General features: G+C 38.3%; 2 protein-coding genes across 4 annotated transcripts; one reads left to right on the top strand and one right to left on the bottom strand.

The window, feature by feature from the left end:
* Positions 1-1,510: 1,510 nt before the first annotated feature.
* wdr74 (WD repeat domain 74) lies at positions 1,511-6,641 on the bottom strand. The gene is made up of 10 exons (XM_082158580.1): positions 6,486-6,641; positions 6,213-6,319; positions 6,000-6,124; positions 5,820-5,883; positions 4,431-4,574; positions 4,234-4,335; positions 3,088-3,244; positions 2,707-2,849; positions 2,441-2,494; positions 1,511-2,302 (listed from the first exon to the last, which is right to left on the bottom strand). Exons 1-10 carry the CDS (start codon positions 6,544-6,546, stop codon positions 2,123-2,125), a joined length of 1,137 nt encoding a protein of 378 aa, XP_082014706.1. The 5' UTR covers positions 6,547-6,641; the 3' UTR covers positions 1,511-2,122.
* Positions 6,642-10,398: 3,757 nt separating this feature from the next.
* On the top strand, positions 10,399-20,104 carry cnih2 (cornichon family AMPA receptor auxiliary protein 2). Of its 3 annotated transcripts, XR_014202457.1 has the most exons (9): positions 10,399-10,668; positions 10,996-11,150; positions 11,835-12,509; positions 14,463-14,531; positions 14,742-14,789; positions 15,806-15,918; positions 15,997-16,140; positions 18,201-19,333; positions 19,478-20,104. XR_014202457.1 is itself a non-coding variant. In XM_082158454.1 (8 exons), exons 3-8 carry the CDS (start codon positions 12,429-12,431, stop codon positions 18,226-18,228), a joined length of 483 nt encoding a protein of 160 aa, XP_082014580.1. In that variant the 5' UTR covers positions 10,399-10,668; positions 10,999-11,150; positions 11,835-12,428; the 3' UTR covers positions 18,229-20,104. The 3 variants fall into 3 exon arrangements, 2 of the variants coding, with proteins under 2 accessions (XP_082014580.1, XP_082014579.1); XM_082158454.1 differs by having other exon boundaries at positions 10,999-11,150; positions 18,201-20,104; XM_082158453.1 differs by having other exon boundaries at positions 18,201-20,104.
* The last annotated feature ends 5,717 nt before the right edge of the window (positions 20,105-25,821 follow it).

Raw genomic sequence — 25,821 nt, 5'->3', positions numbered from 1 at the left:
AAAATTTTAATCAAGATGTTGAAAGAAATGCAAAAATAACTATAGGCCTATATGATAAATATATTTCAGGAAGTGCAATATGTGGTGATTGTGTTTTGGGGGTTAGGTCAGCTATTTCCCTCACTCTAAAGGAGGAAATCATGAGGAAATGAAATCTTTCCAGTGGTTACGACCTTGGAACTGCACACAGGGTCAAACCACAAACATGCAATAGTTTATGGGTTTCATAATTTACAAGAATCATACAGGAAATTCTGAGGCTTATGTCCAGTGTATAAAGCCACACTTCAGGTTTTAAAATCACAAGTCAGCAGTCAGGAATACTGCCTTCACCACCCAAGGTCTCAGAGTTCAATTCATGTTGTCATACTTCATCATTCCCTCTATATTTTATGCCCTTTGCTCCTCGGCTCCTTGAACATGTTTCCATGTTTAATTATCTGTCACGTCGAAAGTGTCACTTATTAGATGCACTAAACTCCCTAAAAATTGTACATATGGAAACTACGTCATCCCTTGAACATCACTGTCTATGATCAGATCTATAAATACATTTGATTTCAGAAGCTTGGACAGAATGTTTGTTAAAGAAAATGTATTATTTGATTTGGTTCGTTGGTTACACCACTGTAATGTCAAATGTTACATTTTTGAGACATACAGATTCATTCTGTAACTGTGCTCAAAATAAATCAGTTATTAGCCAATAATTCTCTCATTTACAAAGTCGACAGTTTCAGTGTTAACCAAGATGTCCCTTATCTTATCAGAGGCTAGTATAAGGTGTGTTTAAGTGTGCATAACGCAATGCGTAATACACACCCACACAAACCGTGGTCATTCACGGTCAAGTCAAGGTCTTTAGACAAGCACAGATTCATGATTCTTTTTACTTCAGTAAAATGTACCTCAAATTAATTTCTGAAAGGGACACTGTACACAGGCCTTGAGAATGAATGTAAACTTCACATAAAGTAGCATTGTAAACCACATAACAGATTTTTGTAGAAAATATTTTCTGAAGGGCACACTTTCTTCAAGTTTGTGTGACAGTTTCACTGCAAAAAATGCTTTCTTACTTAGTACTTTTGTCTTGTTTCCAGTCCAAATATGAAAAAAACATAAATCAAGAGGCATTTACTAGAGAAGTAAAATGACATAAGAAATCTTTTCTGATAATGTTTTATTTTAAATGAGTTTATGCTTAAAACAAGCTAAATTATCTGCCAATAAGTTAAGAAAAAAAAAACTTTATTCAAATGGAAAACAAGATTATTTTTCTTATCCCATTGGCAAAAAAATTCAAAAAAAGATCAGAAAACAAGATAGGATTTCTTATGTCATTTTACTTCTCTAGTAAATGCTTCTTGATGTAAGAATATTTAGATATTTGGACTGGAAACATGACAGAAATACCAAGTAAGAAAAGCATTTTTTGCAGTGTTGGTGTTACATTTCATATATATTTGAGTCAATTGAAACTTAATTATTGAAAATACAGACAAAGCTCTGCTACAGAATTGTGTTTAATTCAGAATTACAGTGATAGAAGGGACAAGTTGTTTTTGTTTGTACATAACAGGTCCATTTGTTCCAGTTCAACAGAATTGTAACATTTTCACGTATTAAAAAGGTAATCTAAACATAAAATTTCAGATCATTTAATGTTCAAATCCACTTCAAAATGATGACCTGTACACATATATATACACACACACACACACGTATGTAATAAAGGGATTGTTCACCCAAAAATGGAAATTCTGTCACCTGTATGAATTTCTTTCTTCTGCTGAACACAAAGGAAGATATTTTGAAGAATGCCAAACTGTTGACGGGCCCCATTGACTTCCTTAATATGGAGGGGGGGAAAAGTAAATGGGGTCCATGAACTGTTTGGTTACCGACATTCTTCAAAATATATATTTTTTTATGTTCAGCAGAACAAAGAAATGCATACAGGTTTGGAACAACTTGAGGGTGAGTAAAAAATGACAGAATTTTCATTTTTGGGTGAACTATCCTCTATCAGGTTTAAGTTTCTTTCTGGCCACTTCTGATACAGTTTTAGTCATGACATGACATCAACAGTGTATAAAATGATAAAAATGTCCTTTATAAATCACTTTACAGTAGTTTTTACTAGTTTTCTTTTCTTTTTTCCATCTACCCCATTAACAGCTGTTTCGCCTTTTTGGGCAGCCCTCTTTTTTGTCTTCTCCGTCACTGTTTCCATGGTATCCCAAACCTCATCCTCCTCTGCTTTCACCTCCTCTACATCTCCAGAAACATCAGGACTTGACTGAAAGAGAAGAGCACATACGATTAACAAAGTCATTAGGATGCAGTGTAAAGTCATCAGCGAGAAAGCAACTTCCATTGTTGCCACTGTTGATAGGCTGTTACATAAAGTGAATTATCAAAATGATGCACCGCTTACCTCCAGTTCTCTGCTAGAAAGTAGCACACAATTGAGTCGTGACTTCAGATATACCTGCAAAGAGAAAATATGTTCGTAAAATTACCATTTACACAAACACGACACTGAGTGGGAGGCACTTATGATTATATGGTGTATGCAACCAGATGGAAATAAGAGTGGGGCAATGCAGAAATCAAAGGATATGGAAACAACAGCAGAGAGAAAGAGACAGATGAAGTGCAGAGAAAATGGATAAAGAAACCAGGTTTCTTGTGTATTCATACCTTGTGTTGTAAGGAACGGTCCTCCAGGCTGTGTACTCTCAGAAAACGATCTAAACCACAAGAGGCCACCAATGGGAGGGAAGGATGGCACTGCAACCCCCGCACTGCCCCCGCCAGACCCTTAAGACACCCACGCACAAGCCCTGCAGGCAGATAGAGAAGAAAATAGGGTCAGACAACACAACACTCTCAGGAGTTCAATAATATAACAGTGCATTTACAGAGAACGGCCGGCCAAATACATCTTTGATACTTGGAACACACACAGATCCAGGACAAGAAACAAAGCAATGGACTTTTAGTTCAAAACAACTGCTTTTGTGCTTTTGATCCAAGCCTGCCTAAGAGAAAAAATAAACAGAGCATCCACCTACTGCTTACCTTTTCTGAGGTCAAGAATGCCGATCTCCCCGTGAGTGTTGCCCACGACCACTGTGTCCTGGCTGGCAGGAAGAGAGAGCGCTGTGAGCGGGTACTCTCCAAACTGAGCCTCCATCACCGGCCTCCTCTGAGACGTCGAGGGGTCGTACACACGCACCTGTCGGAGGAGGAGCAGAATGAACAGGGCAAGATATTTTGAGTCATGTTTGATCACATATTTACCTTAAGACACAAAGGAAGACATGCATAAAGCAAAGGGTACAGGACAGGAAGAAAAACATGGTTGGCCCACAATACTTATGGAAAATTGTCAAATATATTCTGAAAAAGCTGTTAAATCTAAATAACAAGATAAACATTTTTGGTAACACCTATAATGCATGTTGAAGTGGCGACCAATCAGTTACAAGCTGAAGGTTGAGGCTGTGACACCAAACAAATGGTCAGCTATCTGCGGCTATAGTCAGCTCAGTTTTTGCGGAGTGTTCCGCACCGTCGGCACAAGTCGGACACCATTGGGGGCTTTAAGGCTGATTGAGCATGTTGAATTGGCATCAGTCGGCATCAGTGCCATCAGTGATCAATGAGAGAACTCTGATTGGCTGTTCAGCTTTATAGTGCACGAGACTGAAAACAAATGCGATTTTTTTTGGCATAGACACACGCAACAAGCCGTAAACACAGTGAGCTTTCATTGCTGCTAGTTCTTTGATGTCGTAACAAATTCATTGGTCAGTTTTTGATGAAACAGCCTGAATTCATTTAAATACAGCCAGAATTAATTAATATATACAACCATTAAAAAATTTGGGGTCAATACGATTTTTTTATTAATACTTTTAGTAAGCAAGGATGAAGTCACATCAAAAGTGACTGTAAAAACAATGTTTCAAATGATAAGATTTCAGATAAATACCGTTCATTTGAACTTTCCATTCATCAAATAATCCAGCAAAAATTGATCATTTATGTGTATATATATATATATATATACAGGGCTTTCCTTAGGGTGGTGCAACCGCACCGGGCCCTGCAACAAACGCGAACGGACCGAGGGGGACCACCCAGAAGACGATCGTGAACGGCCCAACGGTAGAAAAGCATGAATGGATAAAGCCAGAGAAAAGGGTTAATGGTTTAACAAACCTGATGGTGTCCAGTGCATGTGACTATTTTATCTGAATCTGGAATAAAGCCGATATCTTTCACCCACACGGGCACTCGCATATCCAACCAGTCATGGGCTACCTGATGGAAAAAAGAAAAAAAGAACAGCTTGTAATAGTACTCACAAACTACTGGGTGCTGAAAAGTTCATAGTTATTTTTTCTCTTCTGCCTTACATTTTTGGCTGTGAAGATTGGCTTATCTGGTCTCTCCATATCCCAGACTTTCAGCGGGTTCTCTTTACCCCCTGTAGCCACACGATGGCGCTGTGACGGGTTCTGTTGCATTCTACAAATTCCATTTCCAACATTTACCTCAACCTAAGAACAAAGATTGATGAGGTTGGTTGAGGATCCGATTTACTAAGTCCACATCTTAAGAGTCAACACAATTATCATAGAGATGAAATGATCATCATACATTATTCAAACCTAATCTACAATTCAAACAACAGAAGCAGGGCCCACGTGTTCCAAACGTTTAATCTGGACAAGAATGGTCCTGATTTGGAAAGCCTATGTTTTGCTATCCATGGTGAGGTAATTCATTTTACTTTTTGTGCTGGTTTTTCAGAGCAACACTGGATTGGATCACCCCAAATAGAGATACTTGTCCAGATGACCAAATCCAGACTACTAGTATATACAATATATTATATATATATATTTAATTTTTTTTAAACAGTTAGAATAGTCAGTCAATGTGACCCACAACAAAGAAATAAAAATGAACAAATTTACATGCAATAAGGACTTTTGACTGGTTAATCTCTGAAGATTGCGACATCATAATTAATTTACAGGAACAAATGCCTCTAAAAATTAAATATATTGTTTTTGTTTGATAGTGACAAAAGTTTATCTACTTTACCACTGTAACAGTTAAAACAAATCAATAGCAAAACATGTAAACTACATGATTCAAATGGTGCATTATTTTACCAATTTTTAAGTTATTACATTTAGTTTCTGAAATCCACCTTAAAAAAATTATACAGATTTAAATATCCGGCATTCTGACGTAGAACCTGGAAGCCTTCCACTGTTTACTAAGTGATCAGCATGGCAGACTGACATGGAGGCGAAGAGATTGTTAAATAAAGTCGTTCATTTGGGGGATTCGTCGCTTCATAACATTAATGTTAAACCACTGTAGTCACATGGACTATTTTAACGATGTACAACATAAGGGGGAGTAATTAATGACAGAATTTTGGGGTGAACTAACCATTTAATGTATAAGGGAATATTCATATTTGTAGATGCTGATGATTCGTGTCCATTTCATTTATTTTTTCCCACAATTTTTTATATTTAATTTTGAGTAAATACTCATGCAGTCTAAATGCTCCACCTCTGTGTATCTATTGGGTGGATGAATAGAGTGATGGGTAGGGTTAGGGAGTGGTCGGACCTTCTAGCTCCACCCATTATGCCCAGAGAGGGGGAGCTGGACTTCATGATCCACCCATGGCTCTGCAGTTAGCAGCCACTCAAATAATTATTTTTATAGCTTTAATTGAAATATAGAAGACACTACAGGACATTGAAATCACACTGACTTACTGTGTCTGTACAGCCTTCCTTCCACACCTTCAGCAGTCCTGACTCCACACACGTGATCAAAGAACTGGAAAAGGGGGAAGAAAGTACATCATTCCAACAGTACATTAATGCAAACCAACAAAACATCCAGTAATTCATCAGCCACTGCAGAGACAATCATAACATGATATTGGCAACAACCTGTCAGTGACAGACAGTCCTGTGAATCTGCCCTGTGAAGGATCCCCACACTCTCTGGTCGCAGTAAAGATCCCCTTATCCGTGCTGAAAGTTTTCACAGTGCCGTTCACACTGCCCACTAACACCTGCAAAGACACACACACATAGACAACGTCTGTCAGACACTAAATCATGATGATGAGGTATGTTACTCCAGTTTTCTCTCTTTCTCACCTCTGATTCGTGCGAGTCTCCCCATGCCATCACGCAAACCTCCTGATCCCGACTCAAACAGCTCATCTCACAGAAGTTAAACGCCTGCTTTTTGCTGAGACTCACCCCTTGAGATGAAATATGGATACGAAGTCATTAGTTAAGTGGCCCTCAAGAAAATTAAATGGCAGGTCTGTGGTGCCAACTCACGTGTCCCATACATGGCTAACTAGATAGTCAGAAAAGTGTACAATGTGTCGACAAAGAGACGAGAAACCCCCAACAACACCTTACCTTTTAATATTCCAGTTTCGGATCCAAGCCATATTGAGCATATTTGGCTTTTAGCAGCCATTTAAAAGGAAATGGGTGATTTTGGATTTACTGATAAAAATACAGACGTCCACGCTACTGTCGCACACAACTCCGTCCGGGTGTAACGCGCAAGCCAAGTACTTTTAGTTCCGCTCCTCACTGAAAGTGGAGACAAATACGATACAAATCATCATGTTGTCAAGCGATTATATTTAATACCGTTGGATAAAAGCATATATAAACTATATCTATATGGATTTTTCCCTCATATAATTTTCAATTTTTTCACTGACATACACAAAAGAAGATATATTAGGCAGAATGTTAGGGACTGACAGTATCAGTCACTTTGCATCTTTTCGTGCAATGCAAAGAGAATGTAATAATTCAACCGAACATCTCCGCCGATTTGCACGGCACAACATGAGAGTGAGTAAACCTTGAATAGCCTACATCATATCTTCATTTTTGGGTGAAGTTTTCATTTAATGTAGTGGTTCTCAACCTTTTTGACTCCCAAGGTATTTCTGATACTTCTTGCTATAATTACATAGCTGCTCATTTTCACACCTTTTATTTACAGAAACTAAGTGGCTATATATTAAAAGAATGTATAATAGGTAGCCTACTTTACTTAAATAGTCCACTTTAGACATTCTACTAACTATGGAACTACGTGTCCTCTACCAGTCATTATAATATTAGTAGACTTAATATCTGCTTAATGTCTGATATATATCTGCTAACACTTTATTCACACCTCAACAGACATCCTACTGACTATTTTGTAACTTTGCAAGTACACTACCGTTCAAAAGTTTGGGGTCAGTAAGATTTTTTAATGTTTTTAAAAGAAGTATCTTCTGCTCACCAAGGCTGCATTTATTTGATAAAAAACAATTTTTTTTTTTTCTATTTTAATATATTTTAAACTGTAATTTATTCCTGTGAATGTGATCAAAGCTGAATTTTCAGCATCATTACTCCAGTCTTCAGTGTCACATGATCCTTCAGAAATCATTCTAATATGATGATTTGATGCTCAAGAAACATTCATTATTATTATCAATGTTGAAAACAGTTGTGTACAATTTTTTTCAAAATTCTTTGATGAATAGAAAGTTCAAAAGAACAGCATTTATTTAAAATAGAATATTTTCTAACATTATAATTCTCTTTACTGTAACTTTTGATCAGTTTAACTTTAAAAAGTATTGATTTATTTTATTTCTTTCCCCCAAAATAAAAATAAAATTCTTACTGACCCCAAACTTTTGAACGGTAGTGTTTAATGTTACAAAAGCTTTAGATTTCAGATAAATGCTGTTCTTTTGAACTTTCTATTCATCATAGCATCATGAAATAAAAATGTAAATAACTGTTTTCAACATTGATAATAATCATAAATGTTTCTTGAGCATCAAATCATCATATTAGAATGGTTTCTGAAGGATCATGTGACACTGAAGACTGGAGTAATGATGCTGAAAATTCAGCTTTGATCACAGGAATAAATTACACTTTACTGTATATTCACATAGAAAACAGCTGTTTTAAATTGGAATAATATTTCACAATATTACTGTTTTTGTTTGTATTTTTAATCAAATAAATGCAGCCTTGGTGAGCAGAAGATACTTCTTTTAAAACATTAAAAATCTTACTGACCCCAAACTTTTGAACGATAGTGTACATGTCAAATTATTCTACTAACCCTAGCCTAACAGTCTACTAATACTCTAATGAGAGTTAGTTGATATGTAGGCTAGTTGCAAATCGAGTTAGTTGACAAGTTAGTTGCAAAGTTAGTTAGTAGAATGTAGTTAATAGAATGCCTATAGTGGAATGTCGAAATAAAGTGTAAGTAAAGAATGAAATCAAATAATACAGACAAAATAATTTGAATAATTACATTCGATAATCCCAATAACTGAATGTTCTTCAAGGTTTACACTTTTTATTATTAATTAATTTACATGACTTTTATAGTTTGTGCTTGCAGGGTTTTTATATGCTAATTTCCATTTGTTTTTTAGGTCTAGAAATCACACTTTATAAAATTCCCTCTTACACTATATCTATTTTGTCTAAAATCATGAGAACCCTGATTCTTAAATAAAAATGGAAGTTGTTAAAGGAAGGAATTAATCTAAACTGAGTTGCGGTAGCCTTAAAATGAATTAAAATGGCATTTCCTCAGGATAGAGGAGAGAGTGAAAGGAGAGAGTGCAGAAGAATCCACCAGATGGTACTATTGGACTCCATTAGAAGAGCAAACACATGGCATACTGGAAATATGTGTCAAATGTGACATATGAGCTTCAGGATATTTCCAAGCACCCCTAAATGTTTCTTAATCCCCTAATCCTTGAGTCAAACCCTACAAAATTCATGCCATTCTTGTCTATAAAATGTTCAATATTCAGTTTCCGAAAAAACAACTTTTTCAAACTCCTAGGCTGTTTATCCAATCTTCACCAAACTTTGTATAAAGCTGCTATAGACTATGCTGGCAAAAAGTTGTCAAAAGAATTGTGATACATACTGTAGAAGTGTTGCGAAGATATTAGCAATAGGACATTCTGAGGACACAAGCCAAGTTGCATCAAATTCTACCCATAGGGGGCACAACAACAAAAAAACGCTTCAAATTGCATATTATTCCGATAAATAAACAAACGTGGCCGCCAGCCACAAATACAACTTCAGCAGCTTATAACGTCAAATTTGAATGGCCAATCTTTACGAAATATAGCAGACACTTAGAAGGTGTTTCAATTAAGCTGTGTATTAAATTTGGTGGGAATCAGCCTCAAGGTGATGCTATAACACAATGTTGCCTATAACTCTAAAGTCATCATATAGTTAAGATTAAAAAAAAATTATTCCTTCAGTATTAGTTGATCATATGCGTATCCAGTTTTTGAAAAACCTACTTTTTCTAACTTATTCTATCCCAGTTTTTTTCATTTCGCACAGAATTGGGTTCCCACCATCTTGAAACAGTCCTGACAAAAAGCTGTCAAAAGAATTTTGATTTGTTTTATTGTTGGGGATTTAGGCTGACATTTTTGTGGGTGTAGCCCATAATGACTTATTGGCCTATATCTTGTGAACGCAATGCCCACAGTTCACTAAACTTGACATAAAAAAGAGACACTTAGAGACATAGCCATTGTATCATCATATCGTCTGTTGATGCTTGGACCCCAATAATTGCCACTTGCGGCTATATTTGTCAGTGTTCCTGGAAAACAGAGAACGCTGTATATATTGCTGTGGTAATGTAAGCAATAAAAGCAAATCAGAAGCCTTAATACTGGAATGATTCAGTCTCATCTCCCTGGGGAGTATATGTAAATGAGGTGGCAGGGAACCGTTCAAAGGGGTACATTACTACGAACCTTTTTTTATATGTATGTTTTCTACAATTATATAAATGCTGGAAATAATATTAATATTATTATTTCATGGAACATAAAGTGGAATTTTTTTAATGGTTTTAAAATGTCCAAGCCTGGAAAAGTTATGCAAGTTAATAAAATAAATCTTAAAAATCAAAGAAATGTTTAAAGTAATGAATACATTTTTACATTCTACTCAAGCTGTACAAAATACTTGTACAAAAATATTTTTTTACAATTTAATATAATAATAATAATAGGCCTAATCTATTTATTCCCATAACTGTATGTGATGTAGAAATAACAAAAAACACACCATAACTCTATAAAAAAATTTTTAAAAAACATAATAGTTGTCATGAACGACTGGAAATAGAAAAAAATCATGGAATTTGTGCAAACCCTGTGAAAAGGGAAAAAAGATTGTGAGTGAAATAAAATAACTCTCTTCTACTCTTGATCTCTGAAAATATGACTGCATATTTGACTAAAAAGAATCAAACCTTACTTCATCTCTCTTGCAGTGACAGAGATGCACTTTCATGAAGAAAGTACTGGTAACATTGTGTGAGAGAGAGATGGTAAGAGAATAAAAGAGGGAGGGAGAGAGAGAGTGAGAGACAAACAAGGGAAGCCAAAAAAGCTCCGGAGCTCCCTCTGCCCCCTCATATCTCTCCAGGGAATGAGAGAGTAGGGCAGAAAATACAAGGACGGAGGAAGAGAAGACTGTTGAATGTAGTTGAGCAGCGCATTCAGAGGTAATAACATCACATTTTTATTATAATCAAATAGATGGGGGCGAGAGAGAAGGGCTGTTCCATTGCTTCTGCTTTTGAGATTAAAAACCAGCGGGGAATGCTTGAATTCATAAAAAAACAGAGAGAGGCAGAGAAGGAATGAGAGCGAGAGAAAGCAAAAGGGGTAAGGCAGATAGAGGGGGGGGGGGGGGGGGAAAGAAAACGCTTAATTAAGTGTCAGACTTCAGAAAGCTGTGCGGGATCAAAAGCATAAGATAAAACAGAAAAATACGGCTATCACATTCATACATGTTTCGCTTCTTTCTGCTGTTTCATACCTGGTCGCAGCAGCCAATGAAAGACTGTGATGGGACCGACACTGGCATACAGAGCAAAGCAGACCAGAGATTTCTGACATGGTGTCGACCCAGATTGATGGGAGGAAAATGAGGGGAGAGAGGACAGATGTAGACAGACTTGCGCCGCTGCTTCAGAAAACACAGGTAAATGCTCATGTTCTTACATCCTGGCATGCAACTTAGTTAACCATTCTTCACCGTCATGTTGAATGCTTTGTTTATTCATGTTTACACTGTTTAGAAGGACTGAAAACCATTATGGCTTTGTTATGGATTCATGCCCAAAAATTGGCAATGAATCAAAGGATTCATTGCATCAGCCAAATCCAGTAGTAAATATTTGAAAGAAATGCAGTGGTATCTTGGAAATGCATATGTCTACAAAGCCTTGTCTAGATTACTTAGGATAATAAGTTCAATATATAACTGTAAAAACATGTTTTTGTTGCAAATCCACATTAAGCGAGCTACTCAAATGATCTAACAAAGATTTATTTGTAAAAAATAATGTTTTATGTTACACTTACAGCCTCAATGACTCATTTTAAAGTCATATGTTGCACTAATTCTGTCTATAAAAGTATGTCATTTTTGGCTTTGCTTTTGTCATTAATTTGTTCATTCATATTAAATCCACCTTTCATTCTAAGAGAGGATATGAATCATTGTAAAACCTGTCGATTAGATGCTCATATGTGTCCTGTTATTTGATTGAAATGACAACATGATAGCAGTTAAAACACGTCTAATTGTAATTACTGCTCAAGCTGGGGTGAACACATTCATCCATTCTTTACTTTGTAACTCGAATCAATGTCTCTTTTTCAGATCGTATACCGAGGACATTCATCTTCCGATGTGCCCACAAGTTATTTTTTAAGGTGTTCTGCTGTAAATATGGTGTGTGGACCCCGTGTACAGCACTAATCTTAGAGACGGGGGAGGGGAGCGATTCTCCACAAACATACAAACACCCCTCTGCCAATCAGAGAAAAAGACAGAGAGGGAAAAGGAGAGCAAGTGGAGGAGCAGAGGATACAGCAGAGAGAGTGAAAAGAGGAAACAGCTCTAGCAGTTATCTTAGGTGAACAGAGAGGAAGAATTACGCACAAACACACACGGTCCAGCCACAAGTTACAAGGCGCTTCAGCCAGCGGAGGCGGATAACCAGCCAGACACCTCATATCTGCAGCTCCAGACCAAGAAGATTCCTCTCTAATTCTCATCCTAAGCTGGACCGCAAGCTTTAAGACGAGGGATAGAGAGAGACAGAAGAAGAGGAAAGTGCTTTGCAACTTCCTTGACGAGGGCGAGAGTAAGGGCAACGTGGTGAAGAAAGAGTCAGAGTGAGAGAGAGAGCAGGGGAAGATTCCCCCTTGCCCTCTCTCGACCCGGATCACCGTCAGGCTGGCTGGAACAGACATGGCCTTCACCTTTGCGGCCTTTTGCTACATGTTAACACTCGTGTTATGCGCTGCCCTCATCTTCTTCGTCATCTGGCAGGTACGTTTCGAGCCATTTGTAGTTTTACATCTTACTATGTAAATGTGTACGAGTTCCTGTTACCTGTAACACTGTGACAATTCCATTCCAATTGCCATCGGAATCCATGTCAGCATGTCTCTGACTGCGTGAGTGTGAATATGTGTCTCCGTGCCAGTTTTTTGAGCGCAGAGACAGGTGTGTGTCTGTCCAAGCTGTCTCCCCTGCCCTTAACAAGAGGCCTTATCCATGAGGTGAATACAAATCGCGGCAGTTATTATTAGAGCAGACATTATGAGTCATGGATGATTAATGATTTACAGAACAAGTAGACGGATACAAAAGAAAAAAAAACGGAGGAAGGTGGGAGTCTACCTGTGCGTATATGGACTCAAACATAGACACATACAGTCAAGAATGTAAACGTAAATCTCACGAAACCTTAAGAATGGTTATTTTCACCTGAAAATCTAAAGAAATAAACAAGAAATTATATTTTGCCTAAAGAAACTATTAAGACATTTTATTTGAGTTATCCCCTAATTCTCCATACTGTAGTAAAAATAGTCAACTAAATATAAAAGTAAAAGTAAAAAGTAAAAATAAAATTTCATTCTCTTAACTGCAATGCAAAAAAATATATAAATAAATATCTGCATACGCACACACACACACGATAGATGTACAAATACCTACAGGGTAATTACAAAATAATTATATATTATTAATATTATTATGGGAATTACAAAATAATAGCAACGTCTGGATGCTTTTCGGCAATGAATATTTTAGGGGAAAATGTCATGATATGTTACAATAATATTGATATATTATATAGAAAATTCTAAAATAATGTATATTTCAAATATATATATATATAAAATAGATTCTCCAAAGTGCTTATCCACTGCAGGGTTGTGGGTTCAAAAATAATATGTTAATATTATAAACATTTTAATTTTCAAAATAGGTGACCATTTTAACCAAAATGTAATTTCTTATTCTTTTGATATTGGGGTGTAATGTGACTTAGACGTGTTTTAGTGAGATTTACCGCTGCCACATATAAACACACAGAAGAGGAAGAGGTCAACAGCCCATTTGAACTCCGGCTGTTCTGTTCCAGCCCACTGTCTGTAGAATCACAAATGAAATTTGCACAGTCGCCACCAGAGACCTCAACATCATTTGTATTCTTCATATCAGATGCAGCATTCTCACAAAAGGCAACAGCAGACAAACACAATGGCCCTGAACTGTTAAAATCTGTCTGAAACACTAAAGCACCATAGATCTACTGCAGCAGAGGTTTCAACACCTAAAACACAAGCCCTGAATGCCAAACGAGAAGTCAAGGATATTTTCAGATTGGCATTAAACTGCAGACCTTACGTGTAATACGTTCAAAGGGCTATTAAGAAGCAGACTTGAAATGACTGAGAATTGACTAATGACAGGAGTGGGAGAGATTCTAAACATGAGTCATTTGGTGTGAGTGTGTGTGTGTAAATGTATGTGAGAGAAGGAGACAGAGAGTGGGGGAGGCTGAGAGTCTGTGTATGAGTGCATGACGGCGAGAAACCATGTTATTGAGAATGCTTATCAAACCGTAATTTCGTTCTGACACCCCATCCTCCTTTCCTCTCCTTCTCCCCCCATCTTTGTATGGCTCTCAGCCAATAAGAATGTGAACTCACTTCTATAGTAACCATGACGCCCGCTTAGGGGCTCATTCGGTCACCATGGCAACTGCATCTGTTTACGGAGAACGAAGTGAGGGGATGGCAGGAGATATGGATCTATAAGGGGGGAAAGAAGGAGGGGAGAGCATAGCTCTAAGCTGTAGGAATGGCTTGAGAAATGTGGAAAGTTAAAGATAAAAAGGGACTCCTACATCCTCTCTAACCTCCAAAATGTCCAGTGGTTTTGTGGAAAATGCTCATGTAACACAAATTCTGTTTGTCTCTCCTCAAGATTATTGCATTTGATGAGCTGCGCACAGACTTCAAAAACCCCATCGATCAGAGCAACCCCACAAGAGCGGTAAGGCTTTTCTTAGATCACGATTCCTTTCACACAGCATCAACCACTCAGCATCCCAACTGTGAACTGTGGGTTTCAGAGAAACTCTCTGGCGTACATGTACATGCATATATGTGAACACACACAGCAACATGCATCCATGCTGCACAGTTACAAAACAGTTGGAGCGTGCTGCTAGAAATATTATTGCGTTCTTCTGTATTTCCTCAGAGGGAAAGAATATTGAACATCGAGAGAATCTGCAACCTCCTCCGAAGGGTGAGTGAAACTGTGGCAGAAGTGTAAACATTGAGATTTTATAAAGAATACATTTACCGTGTTATTGAATTATAAGTGCTATTAAAGATTAACTACAGTATAAGTGAGCAGATAACAGCATGAACAATTCAATATCCAATACTGGTTGGTAATGATAAATGATAAAATCTCCAATATCGACCAGTAATGAATATAGTAGCCTACTGATGCAATTTCATACATTTTTTCTTCTTTAAAAAAAAAAGAAGACATTAATAATATTATTCAGCAAGTATGCATTAAATTGATCAAAAAGTGATAGTAAAGAGATTGATAATGTTACAAAAGATTTCAATTTCAAATAAATACTGTGCTTTTGAACTTTCTATTCATCAGAGAATCCTGAAAAATACATCACAGTTTCCACAAAAATGTTAAGCTACTGTTTTCAATATTGCTAATAATAAATGTTTCTATTCAATATCAGCATATTAGAATGATTTCTGAAGGATCATGTGACACTGAAGACTGGAGGAATGATGCTGAAAATTCAGCTTTGTCATCACAGGAATAAATTACATTTTAAAATATATAAAAAATAGAACATTTTGAAATATTGAAATTCACAGTATTACTTTTTAATGTATTTTTGGTCAAACAAATGCAGTCTTGGGGAGCATAAGAGACTTCTTTCAAAAAATATTAAAAATCTTACCAACACCACACTTTTGAACAGTATTGTATCATGCATCCATACTTTAATATTTAGAAATGCCATGAAAATGCAGTTTTAAATCCCTTCTCATAGACCCCCACCTAGAGTATCTTCAAAGCCTAGAGTATATTCTACCTCTTTTCTTTTATCTTCTCCAGTGGTACTTGGAGGCACACTCATTTGTTACTTTGTCACTTTTTTTTTGCATACACATAAAGAATCAGAACTGAATGTGTGCACGATGAGACAGTTATGATGAATATTTATATATATTTATGCTTACAATTATTATGAGTACTTGAAACTATCCTCTGTCTTCCAGCTGGTGGTTCCAGAGTATTCCATCCACGGGCTGTTCTGTCTGATGTTCATGTGTGCAGGGGAATGGGTAACTCTGGGCCTTAACATCCCCTTGCTGCTCTATCACCTCTGGAGGTACAAACTGTTCCTCACTTGACTGAAATTCCAAAATTGTTCCCCTGTAGTAATTCCCTCTCTCATTTTCTCCCTCAGGTTTTTCCACCGTCCTGCAGATGGGTCTGAGGTTATGTATGATCCAGTGAGTGTGATGAATGCGGACATTCTGAATTATTGCCAAAAAGAGTCCTGGTGCAAACTAGGCTTCTACCTTCTCTCCTTTTTCTACTATCTGTACAGGTAAACCCTCCTCATTTATTCAACTTTTACCCATTTAAATATGATTTTATGTTTGGATTTTATTAACGGCATTGCTATTATTAGGGCTCATACGTAGGGTTATGTATCTCAATTTGTACTTCACATGACATCATTTGAAATTAATGATCCCTCAAAATCATGTGAGTTTTTGTGAAAAGGTATGTTTTCTAAGTTTTTCTAAGACTTATAATATTCGCTTGATAATAAAAAGGGTTAAAAAAAAACCTTAAGAAGAAAACCAAGCAGTGTCTACAGAACAGAACATCATAGAATTGGGGTATTTTGGATTGTATCACTATGGAACCACCCAGAACACCCTAGTAATAACCACCTAGAATACCCTACCAAATAACAATCACTCAAAACACCTTAGAAATTGCACAATAACACCCTAGTGATCCCTAGTAGCCCAGGGAAAAAGAAGTGCGTTTACACAACAACGGTGTGCTAAAAATGGAAAAGTTTTTTCTTTGTACAGATGACAACGTCATCAAAACGATCCCCGTTCACGCGGACCTGTGAAAACTACTAATAGCATTCACAAATTACATAATCTATCATTTGTATGTCCAATTTTCATTCTAAGGATGTTAATCTTGATAATACTGTATTATTACTTGCACTTTGGAACTCGTTTTCAAAACTTAGCATTTGTCAGGCCAACAAAACGCTGTTGTCGTGTAAATGAACGGCCAAAACACATAAAAAGTCTTCCGTTTTTAGCTGAAAATGGTGTTGTGTAAACAGCCCGATACACAGGCTAAATGAAGACACAGACACCCAAACAAGACACAACATAAACAGAACATAACCATTACATATAGAATCATGGCTATTATCTGGATAATATAAATACAATAATTTACTTACCTACACATCTACTGTTGAAAAGTTTGGGGTCAGTAAGATTTTTCACCAAGCACGCATTAAATTAAAGTCTTATAAATATCTTGGTGTCCATTAAACTGGAAGAAGAACAGTGAGGTTGTGTTCAAGAAGGCAAAATCAAGATTGATTGTTCTTTTTAAGATAGCTAAGTTCTTTTGTTATTAGTGGGAAGCTTCTTTATGACTTCTATCAGGGAATCCTGGCCAGTGTCTTGTTTTATGCAGTGCATTGTTGGGGAGGTAGTATAACTGTGGATGACAAAAATAGGTTTATTAAAATGATTAGGAAAGCTGGTTCGGTTGTTGGTTTCACTCCAGATTCACACTATAGTATTTTTAGTGTACTTAAAAGTTCATTAATTGAGAGATTAGTGATGCCTCAGTGTTTTACTGTGAGATTTAGAAGTTCTTTTATCCCTAGTTTTTTAATGAAGTTGTGTAATTATTGTATAGATTGACTGTGCTGTAATGTTTAATTGTTTGTGTTGGTTGTGATGTGTATAATGGTGGCAAATGAGTTTCCCCTCAAGGGGATTAATAAAGATTTCTAATCGAATCTAATCGGCAATATTAAGACATTTAATGTTACAAAACATTTCTACTTCAAATAAATACATTCAGAATTTTCTTCATCAAAGAATCATAAAAAATGTATCAGTTTCCACAGCTGTTTTCAACATTGATAATAATAAGAAATGTTTCTTCAGCACCAAATCAGCAATTAGAATGATTTCTGACACTGAAGACTGGAGTAATGATGCTGAAAATTCCGCTTTGTCGTCATTAGAATAAACCTAATTAAAACACATTCAAATAGTTTTTTGAAATCTTAATAATATTTCAAAATATTATTGTTTTTAATGTATTTTGATCAAATAAATGCAGACTTGTTGAGCTTAAGAAACTTTGTTCAAAAACATTAAAAAATCTTACTAACCCTAAACTTTTGAACAGGAATGTAAATACATATGCATATCTGATTAAATAATTTGAGGAATAAACCATTTTTAAATAATTCTCTACGTACTGTATTCTTTGTAAGGGATATAAATATTTGAGACATCACTAGCAAGTGTTTGCCACAGAATGTCTTGCTTAATCAATTTTTTTTGATTAAATATCTCTTAATTTCTCTCTGTGTCTCTTTTGTAGTATGGTGTATGCTTTGGTCAGCTTCTAAGTGATCAAATGAAGGAAAGAGGACTATGAAAGGAAGGAGAGAAACGACAAAGCAAAGGCCGACTGTGTCGTGCTCACCTCTCCCTCATCCACAGACCTTGTTCAGCTCCTCCTCAGATCTCCTGGGTGGGGATGGACGATGGACAGATGTAGAAAAAGCTCAAGACAAGGAGGCATTTAAAGCCGTCAATGTAAAGCTGCCTCAATCACTGCAATTAAAAAGAAGAAAAAGAACGAGTGCAATAGAGAGAGAGATATGTGGTGAACAAAAGACTCAGGCAGTGTAGATGTTTTGTAACACCATTTAATTTCTCAAGGGCTGCTGAAAATTTCCGCTGCTCATAGCAACAACTGATCGGTTCTTAATGTCTACAAAGAGACACATAATGTGCTACCAAGACCATTACAGAATGTGTTACCTTGACTTTTAAATCAATAGACCATGGACTTTATGTTGCGACGTCTTTTTCTTCAGATAACAACCGCATTTTTTTGTGGAAAAACTTGTTACGTCAAAGTATTTCATAACTGCTAAGTATTTGCTATTTCAGTATTTGTGGTAGATACCTATAAATGTACCCTGTATGTAGAGGTACAATATAATAATTGATTAAATGATGAATATATGGCTCAGTTGTTGCAGGGTAGTTCTATTAGTGTCCTTAAACCGCACAAGAAGTATTTTTTACGCAAAATCAGATGGTGAAGTTTACACAAACATTTCAAAGCAAATCAACCAATGAGATAAATATTACAAGCCGGAGAAACTGTTTGAGCAACATCACATCTGAGGACTGACACCCGATGTTTTGGGTTCATTCATCATGGGCTGCGGTGAGGACGAGCGGTCGAGCAGAACGGCAGACTCTTAATTGAGACGGGCATGCGGGACGGGCCGTACCGGAGGGAAGAGAGATCTGACCCCAACCTCTGCCGGAGTTCAAATACTCGATAGACTGTGACAAATCATAAAAGCACTTTTGGATTGCCAACAGATGAACTGTAGCAAACAACAGAGGAAGACTCATTTGCGTTGAGTGGGCTGATGTGCGTGAGACAGACGAACACAGCAGGCCGTGATGTAGATGATGGAGACACTGGTGTCGGTAACGTTCGCTCATGATGCTTTTGACAACAGACTGATAGTGTTGTCATGACCACGATGATGATGAATACAAACTTTTCAGGCAATCTTCTGTGTTGTTAGACTATACACAACATTTAACGCCACTTTGTTCTGTGTATTATAGGGCCTCTCGATTCGCCTCACCTGGAGTTCCAGTGTTGTGCTGTGTCCATCAGTCTGCTAAACAAGTAGAATAATGATTATTTAACTAAGCTGTGTGTAGTTCTGGCTTTGTAGATGAATAGACTGGCCGAGCGTATCACTCCTGAGCCACTGCACTAGATACAATGGCTTCATTATTACACGTACACACTCACACACCTCAAATTTCAGTACAATAAGCGAGTAATTTAATGACGACACAGTCTGAGTGCTTTTTAGCAACATTGCCTATCTGGTTCAAACTCCTGGGTCCTCTTTCCATCTTGGCTTTGACTTGATGTACCATGTACCCTCAAAAATGTGAAAATATACCCTAGACAATCGCTATTAGCACAGGAATGTGGGCCGAGAGACAACTGACTAGGGTCTTCATTATAGACGTCATCACTGAATGTTTTTTTGTGATTAATATAGTTCACATGCAGTATCTACATTTAAGAATACCTGCATGATAATGTCTTTTATACATGATTCATTAATGTACGCTACAGCACCTTTGGTAACTTTACGGTCTGTATTCAGTTGAATACAACCGAATATCTTATATACTACAAAAGCAATTCCAGATGTTCTAATAAAACAATGTTTCCGACAGAAAAAAAAAAAGTGTTGTTGATTTGCATCTTGGGGTGGGAAGTAAATATACACTAGGCTACCGTTCAAAAGTTTGGAAAAGGAAAACATTTATTTATCTTTTTTTTATTCAGCTAGGATGCATTAAACTTTCTATTCATCAACACTGATAATAATAAAAGATCTTTCTTGAGCATCAAATCACCATATTAATGATTTCTGAAGGATAATTTTTTTTTATTATTATTATTTGCCATCATAGGAATAAATTATATTCTAAAATAGATATTTTAAATTGTAATAATATTTCACAATATTGCAGCCTTGGTGAGCATTAGGGACTTTCCAAAAGTTTGAACAGTATCAGCCCTAAAGTTTGTTTACAAATCACATAAAAATAACATTACGCATTACGTTAAGCCACAACGATATTTAATAAATTGCAGTATGCAATATTATTTTATATCCAGTAAAATAAAATTTCACATTATTAATGTTTTTACTGTATTTTGATCAAATAAATGCAGTCTTGGTGAGTGAGCATAAAACATCTTTCAAAAACATAAAAAATCTTACCAACTCAAACTTTTGAACAGTAGTGTAACTTGGTCGATTGTCTGTAAATTCACATGTTGAAATCTTTTAAAATGGGGAGGGAAATGAGAAATTAGTTTAAAAATAAGATGGTCTGCAAAAGGAGGAAATTGAATTCAACAAAAAGAAGAAAGAAAGAAAGAAAAACCCAATAAATTGTTGATAAATAAAGAACTGTGATAAGAGAAAAAAGATCAAGGTAAATGATGAAGGCCAAGAGATAACGTTTTTTTGCAAGTCTCAAGCAAATGGAAATGTGAAAGAGTGATAATGAAAGGGAGAGAAGCAGAGAAAGTGCGAGTGCATTGGAGTCAATAAGAGGCTAACACAGTTTGGTTGCCATGGAGACACAAAAGGAATGGAATGCATTTTATGTTAGGTTCTCTCTCTCTCTCTCTCTCTCTCTCTCTCTCTCTCTCTCTCATGCTGAAAATCAAAACCAAAAAGTCTGTCCAAAATAGGTTTTCTGTGCATGGCCTCACAGCTGAAACATTTGCCAAAGCTTTGAAAAGCAATTTGATATGAAAATGGAGCAGGGAAATGGAACAGAGTATAGATAAATAAATAACATCATAATGTCAGGGAGAAAAAAAAAACCAAATTGCTGGGTTTTTTTAAACATGCAGTTTTATCACAGAGCACCAGAGTGCTGTTTATCTGCAGCGCATGCCGAATACACGCATGTAATCACATACACTCCATTGCCAAAGTCTGTCTCTCTTTCCGCTATTTCTCTCCATCTCTCTTCAACTCTTGAGAAATGTTGCTATGGAAACTGGTTACAATTGATAAGTTTGAAACATGAGTGAGCCACAGACAAGCTGCTGGTACATACAAACACACACACGCACACACACACACACACAGACAGACTGAGACAGCTACACTAGTATGGAAATGGTTCTCTTTTTGAAGAGCTGCTTTTCAAATAACCAAGATTTTCCATCCAAAGGAAATTAAATGTAGTAGAATCAGCAATTTAACCCTTTCTTTATACAGCTTAAGATGCCTTTTGTCAATGATGAATCAACAGCATACGATATAATTCGGTCTGATGTCTAGAAAACCTCTCGGTGCTGTTGAATGCATGAGAACATCTCCCTAAAATTGGAAGAGTCATTTCAATAATATGATGAAAAGACTGACAGAACATTAAGAAGGACAGAGGGAGACATGAATTATGCATCAGTGCAAATCTCAGTACAGTGAACCTTATCAGAATTAAGATGAAGTTTAAAGTTAGGGGAGAAGAACATTAAATTAGAACAGTGGAGTGAGAACTAAATTAGAATGATAGATGAGTTGAGAGAACAAAGATTGGCCTTTGGACATCAGACAAAACGTCACCTGAGATTTTATCAGCACAAATAAGACTCTGAACTGGTAGAAAACCTTCTTTCTAATAAATGCAAAGGTTTAATTAATGGGGTTAATAACATTAATGAGTACATAAAAACATATATGTTCATAACCCTGATTTTTGTAATTGAATTATTATGTGAAAAAGTGCAGAATGATATGAGACACATGGACGTTTATGTTATTAACGTAACCCCTCGTTCCCTGAAGGAGGGAATGGAGATGTTACGTCAGTGGCTGACATATTGGGATCTCGCCTGAGAGTCCAATCACCTTCAAGTGGTAACAGAACAAGCCAGTGGACATTGGCGAGTGAGATTTGCATCGCGAACCACTCATGCGTTGTGGGTATATAAGGAAGTGTACGGGACTCACTTATTAAGTTTTCACTGAAGAGCTGAGCCAGTGCCAGGTTGCTCAGCAGTGGACATAGGGATTGTGGTGACAGGACGTAACGTCTCCATTCCCTCCTTTAGGGAACGGGGATTATATTAGTAATCTAGACATTCCCTATCAGTCAGTCATGTTCGACGTTACGCTCTGCCAAGGGAAAGACACAGGCTCACCGAAAGGGAAGCCGTATTGTGAAAGAATACACATATGATCAAAGGCTCAAAGGAAGCTCTCTGTAAAGACCAGAGAGAGGTCCCAAGTGGTGATGAGGCGAAGTCGAGGAGGAACCTGATGACCAGGTCATGTTTTCCCTCAGACTTACCGTCTACTGCATCGGGATGTCCGGCATACACTTTTAGGGTGGAGGGAGACAGCCTTCGCTCCAGCCCTTCTTGCAGGAGGGAAAGGACGACTCTAATCAGGCATTTACAGGGGTCTTCTCGGTGAGAAGGACACCAATCAACGAACAGACTCCACTTCAATGCGTAAGCATGCCTTGTAGAGGGGGCTCTAGCTGAAGTGATCATGTCAACTACCAGTGGGGGTAGGCCACTTAAGTCTTCTGCGTCCCATCCAGAGACCACACATGGAGGTTCCAGAGGTCTGGCGGTGCGGTGCCATCTGGTGCCCCGTCCATGAAAAAGCAGGTCCTTCCTTAGGGGAATCCGCCATGGAGGGGCTGTTGTGAGTAGCATCAGTTCTGGGAAACAGGTCCGGGTGGGCCAGAAAGGCGCAACCGACAAGATCAGCTCCTCGTCCTCCCTGACCTTGCAAAGTGTCTGTGTGAGCAGACTCACTGGGGGAAACGCATGTGTGCCAGCTGTGTGCCAGTACATCCGTGCAGAGGGTCTCCTCGGTCAGGGAGTAAAACAACTGGCTGTGGGATGTGTCAGGAGAGGCAAACAGGTCTACCTATGCGGCTCCAAAGCGCCTCCTAATCAGATGTACCGCTTGAGGATGGAGTCTCCACTCTCCTGGGAATGTGAGGTGTCATGAGGGTGCATCGGCTGCACAATTTAGCTCGCCTGGAATGTGGCTGGCACGAAGCGACCTTAGTCACTTCTGACTCCAGAGGAGGAGATGGCAGGCGAGTTGCAGCATGTGACAGGAGCATAGACCACCATGATGGTTGATGTATGCAGCGAGCGACATGTTGTCCGTCTGGACTGGCAAGGAATACTGCTAGCAACTCGAGGCAATTGATATGCCACTGCAGTCGAGATCCTGTCCAGGAGCCTGAGGCAGCATGCCAGTTGCACATGGCACCCCAGCCAGTGGTGGAGGTATCTGCTGAGACAACAACATGCCTGGACACTTGTTCTAGGGGAACTCCTGCCAGGAAGTTTGTGAAGGGCCGATTCAAACGTAACCCATCGCATTTCTTTGGTGCAATGAAGTAGGGGCTGTAAAACCCTGACATCATGACGGCTGGAGGGACTGGCTCTATTGCATCCTTCACCAGTAGGACTGCGATCTCTGCACGCAGGACAGGAACATCCTTGTCCACACTACTGAGGTGAACCGAATAAACCTGGGGAGACACGGGGCGAACTGAATCGCAAAGCCGAGTCTGATCGTCCGAATGAGCCAGCGTGATGGGCTGGAAAGCGCTAGCAAGGCTCCTAGACACTGAGCAAGCGGGACCAGTGGGACCACAGGTGTACCCGCAGCGAGGTGGAAGACAGGGACCCGACCCGGAAGGCATAGCGTCCCGGAGTGGGGTCTGAGTGTACGATGCAACACTTACCTGGCTCCACAGTTCCCGTGAGGGAATGACAGAAGACACATGAGAAGGCGTCACGTTCTGGAAGCGCAGACTCCTGCCTACTGGCAATAGAAGAGGGGGCTGAGAGTGGCATAACGTCGCTCACTGTCAACCGCGCCCTCTTGGGACCCAGAGATTGTGGAATCTGCTCTTTTGTTGAAATTGTGCGGAACAAAAAACAAACTCAATGAAGGATTCTCCACCCTAGCCTCCTCTGGGAGAAGGAGCGGTCCACCCACCGTCTCCTGAAGAGCAGCTCCCTCCATCTCTGGGTCGCCCGTTTTAGGAACGCCACTTCGCCTGGCAGGAGGATCTGGCAGGGACTGAAACGGGCTGCATCGCCTCCCTGTGACCAGTTCCATGTTGCGGCCTGGATGAACACTGCTGTTGGCCTGGCTGGAGAACCCCCACTGTAACCCTCAGATCACCCTGTGAATAAACCAAAGTAGCCCTCTGCTGGGCAGAGGAACTATAGGTGGATAGCAGAGGGGACCCCACCTCTCTCAAGTCACGTCAAACATGAAAGGCTGATAAGGACCTAGCACTTTCCTTGGCAATTATACAAAATTATTTGACGGGAGATCTGTGATTGATCAACCACAATTAAGTATTCCAGAACTCAGTTTATTAAAGGAGCGTTCATGCCATGTCATAATTACCGTAATGATTCGGAACTGTAAAAATCACTCATGTACTTGTAGAACTTGTAATTGCAACGAGTGCTACGACTTGTACCACATCGCTGTACCACCTGACCACTGCAGATTTAAGGTGTGTTTGATTTTAAGCGGCGCTGTGCAGACCGATCGTTGTATGACATTAAAATACCGTCAGAGCGATTCAAAAGCATACAGAGCTTAATTTACGGTAATTACGACATGGCGTGAACGCACTACGCAGCGTAACCCCCATTAAACCATTACAAAAGTACTTTTTTACCTGCAACACTTTTAATTTATTATCTGTATATTTATGTGTTGATGTATACTCAGGATAAAAATAGCACTCAATGTTCCTCTTATGTATTTGCTCGAGACAGAAAGGTCAGTTTTGCACAGAGCAGAAGCTTGAGCACATATGTACTTGTTTTGCTATGTTTTACTATTGTGAAAAAATATGAACTTCTTTGTATTTGGGAAGGACTTTTATCCATTTCCAAACACGCACTCACACATACCACGTTTCCTCTTTCTACAGATGATTTATGTACAACAACACATACGCAAACTGTAAGTGTGAAATAGTGTTTGAAATTCCGCCGAGAACTGTAAGTGGGCTCTGCTTCCCAACGCCATCCCAGCCATGATTAGCATTCATACTGGATGTGCTGCTGTGAAATACCACACAGGACCTCACCACACAGGTGTTGAACTGTGTTAAACACTGTTGAGAACATTCTGAAAGCATTGTGCATGTGTTCTGTATACATAAACCAATACTGCATAGACAAGGGCAAACTATTACAGCTTAAAAATGCAAAACACACCTATAATCATCGAAGGTAAACCACACACAGTCTACATACACAGACACGCACATGAATATTTCCTTCAATGATCAGCAGTGCACCTTCGGGAAGAAACGGGAGTCATGGCAACAAGAGCAGGCATCTGCAAGCGTTA

The sequence above is a fragment of the Leuciscus leuciscus genome (genome assembly GCF_965113295.1).
Source record: "Leuciscus leuciscus genome assembly, chromosome: 24".
Taxonomy (NCBI): Eukaryota; Metazoa; Chordata; class Actinopteri; order Cypriniformes; family Leuciscidae; genus Leuciscus; species Leuciscus leuciscus.
This window is presented reverse-complemented; position numbering and strand designations above follow the sequence as displayed.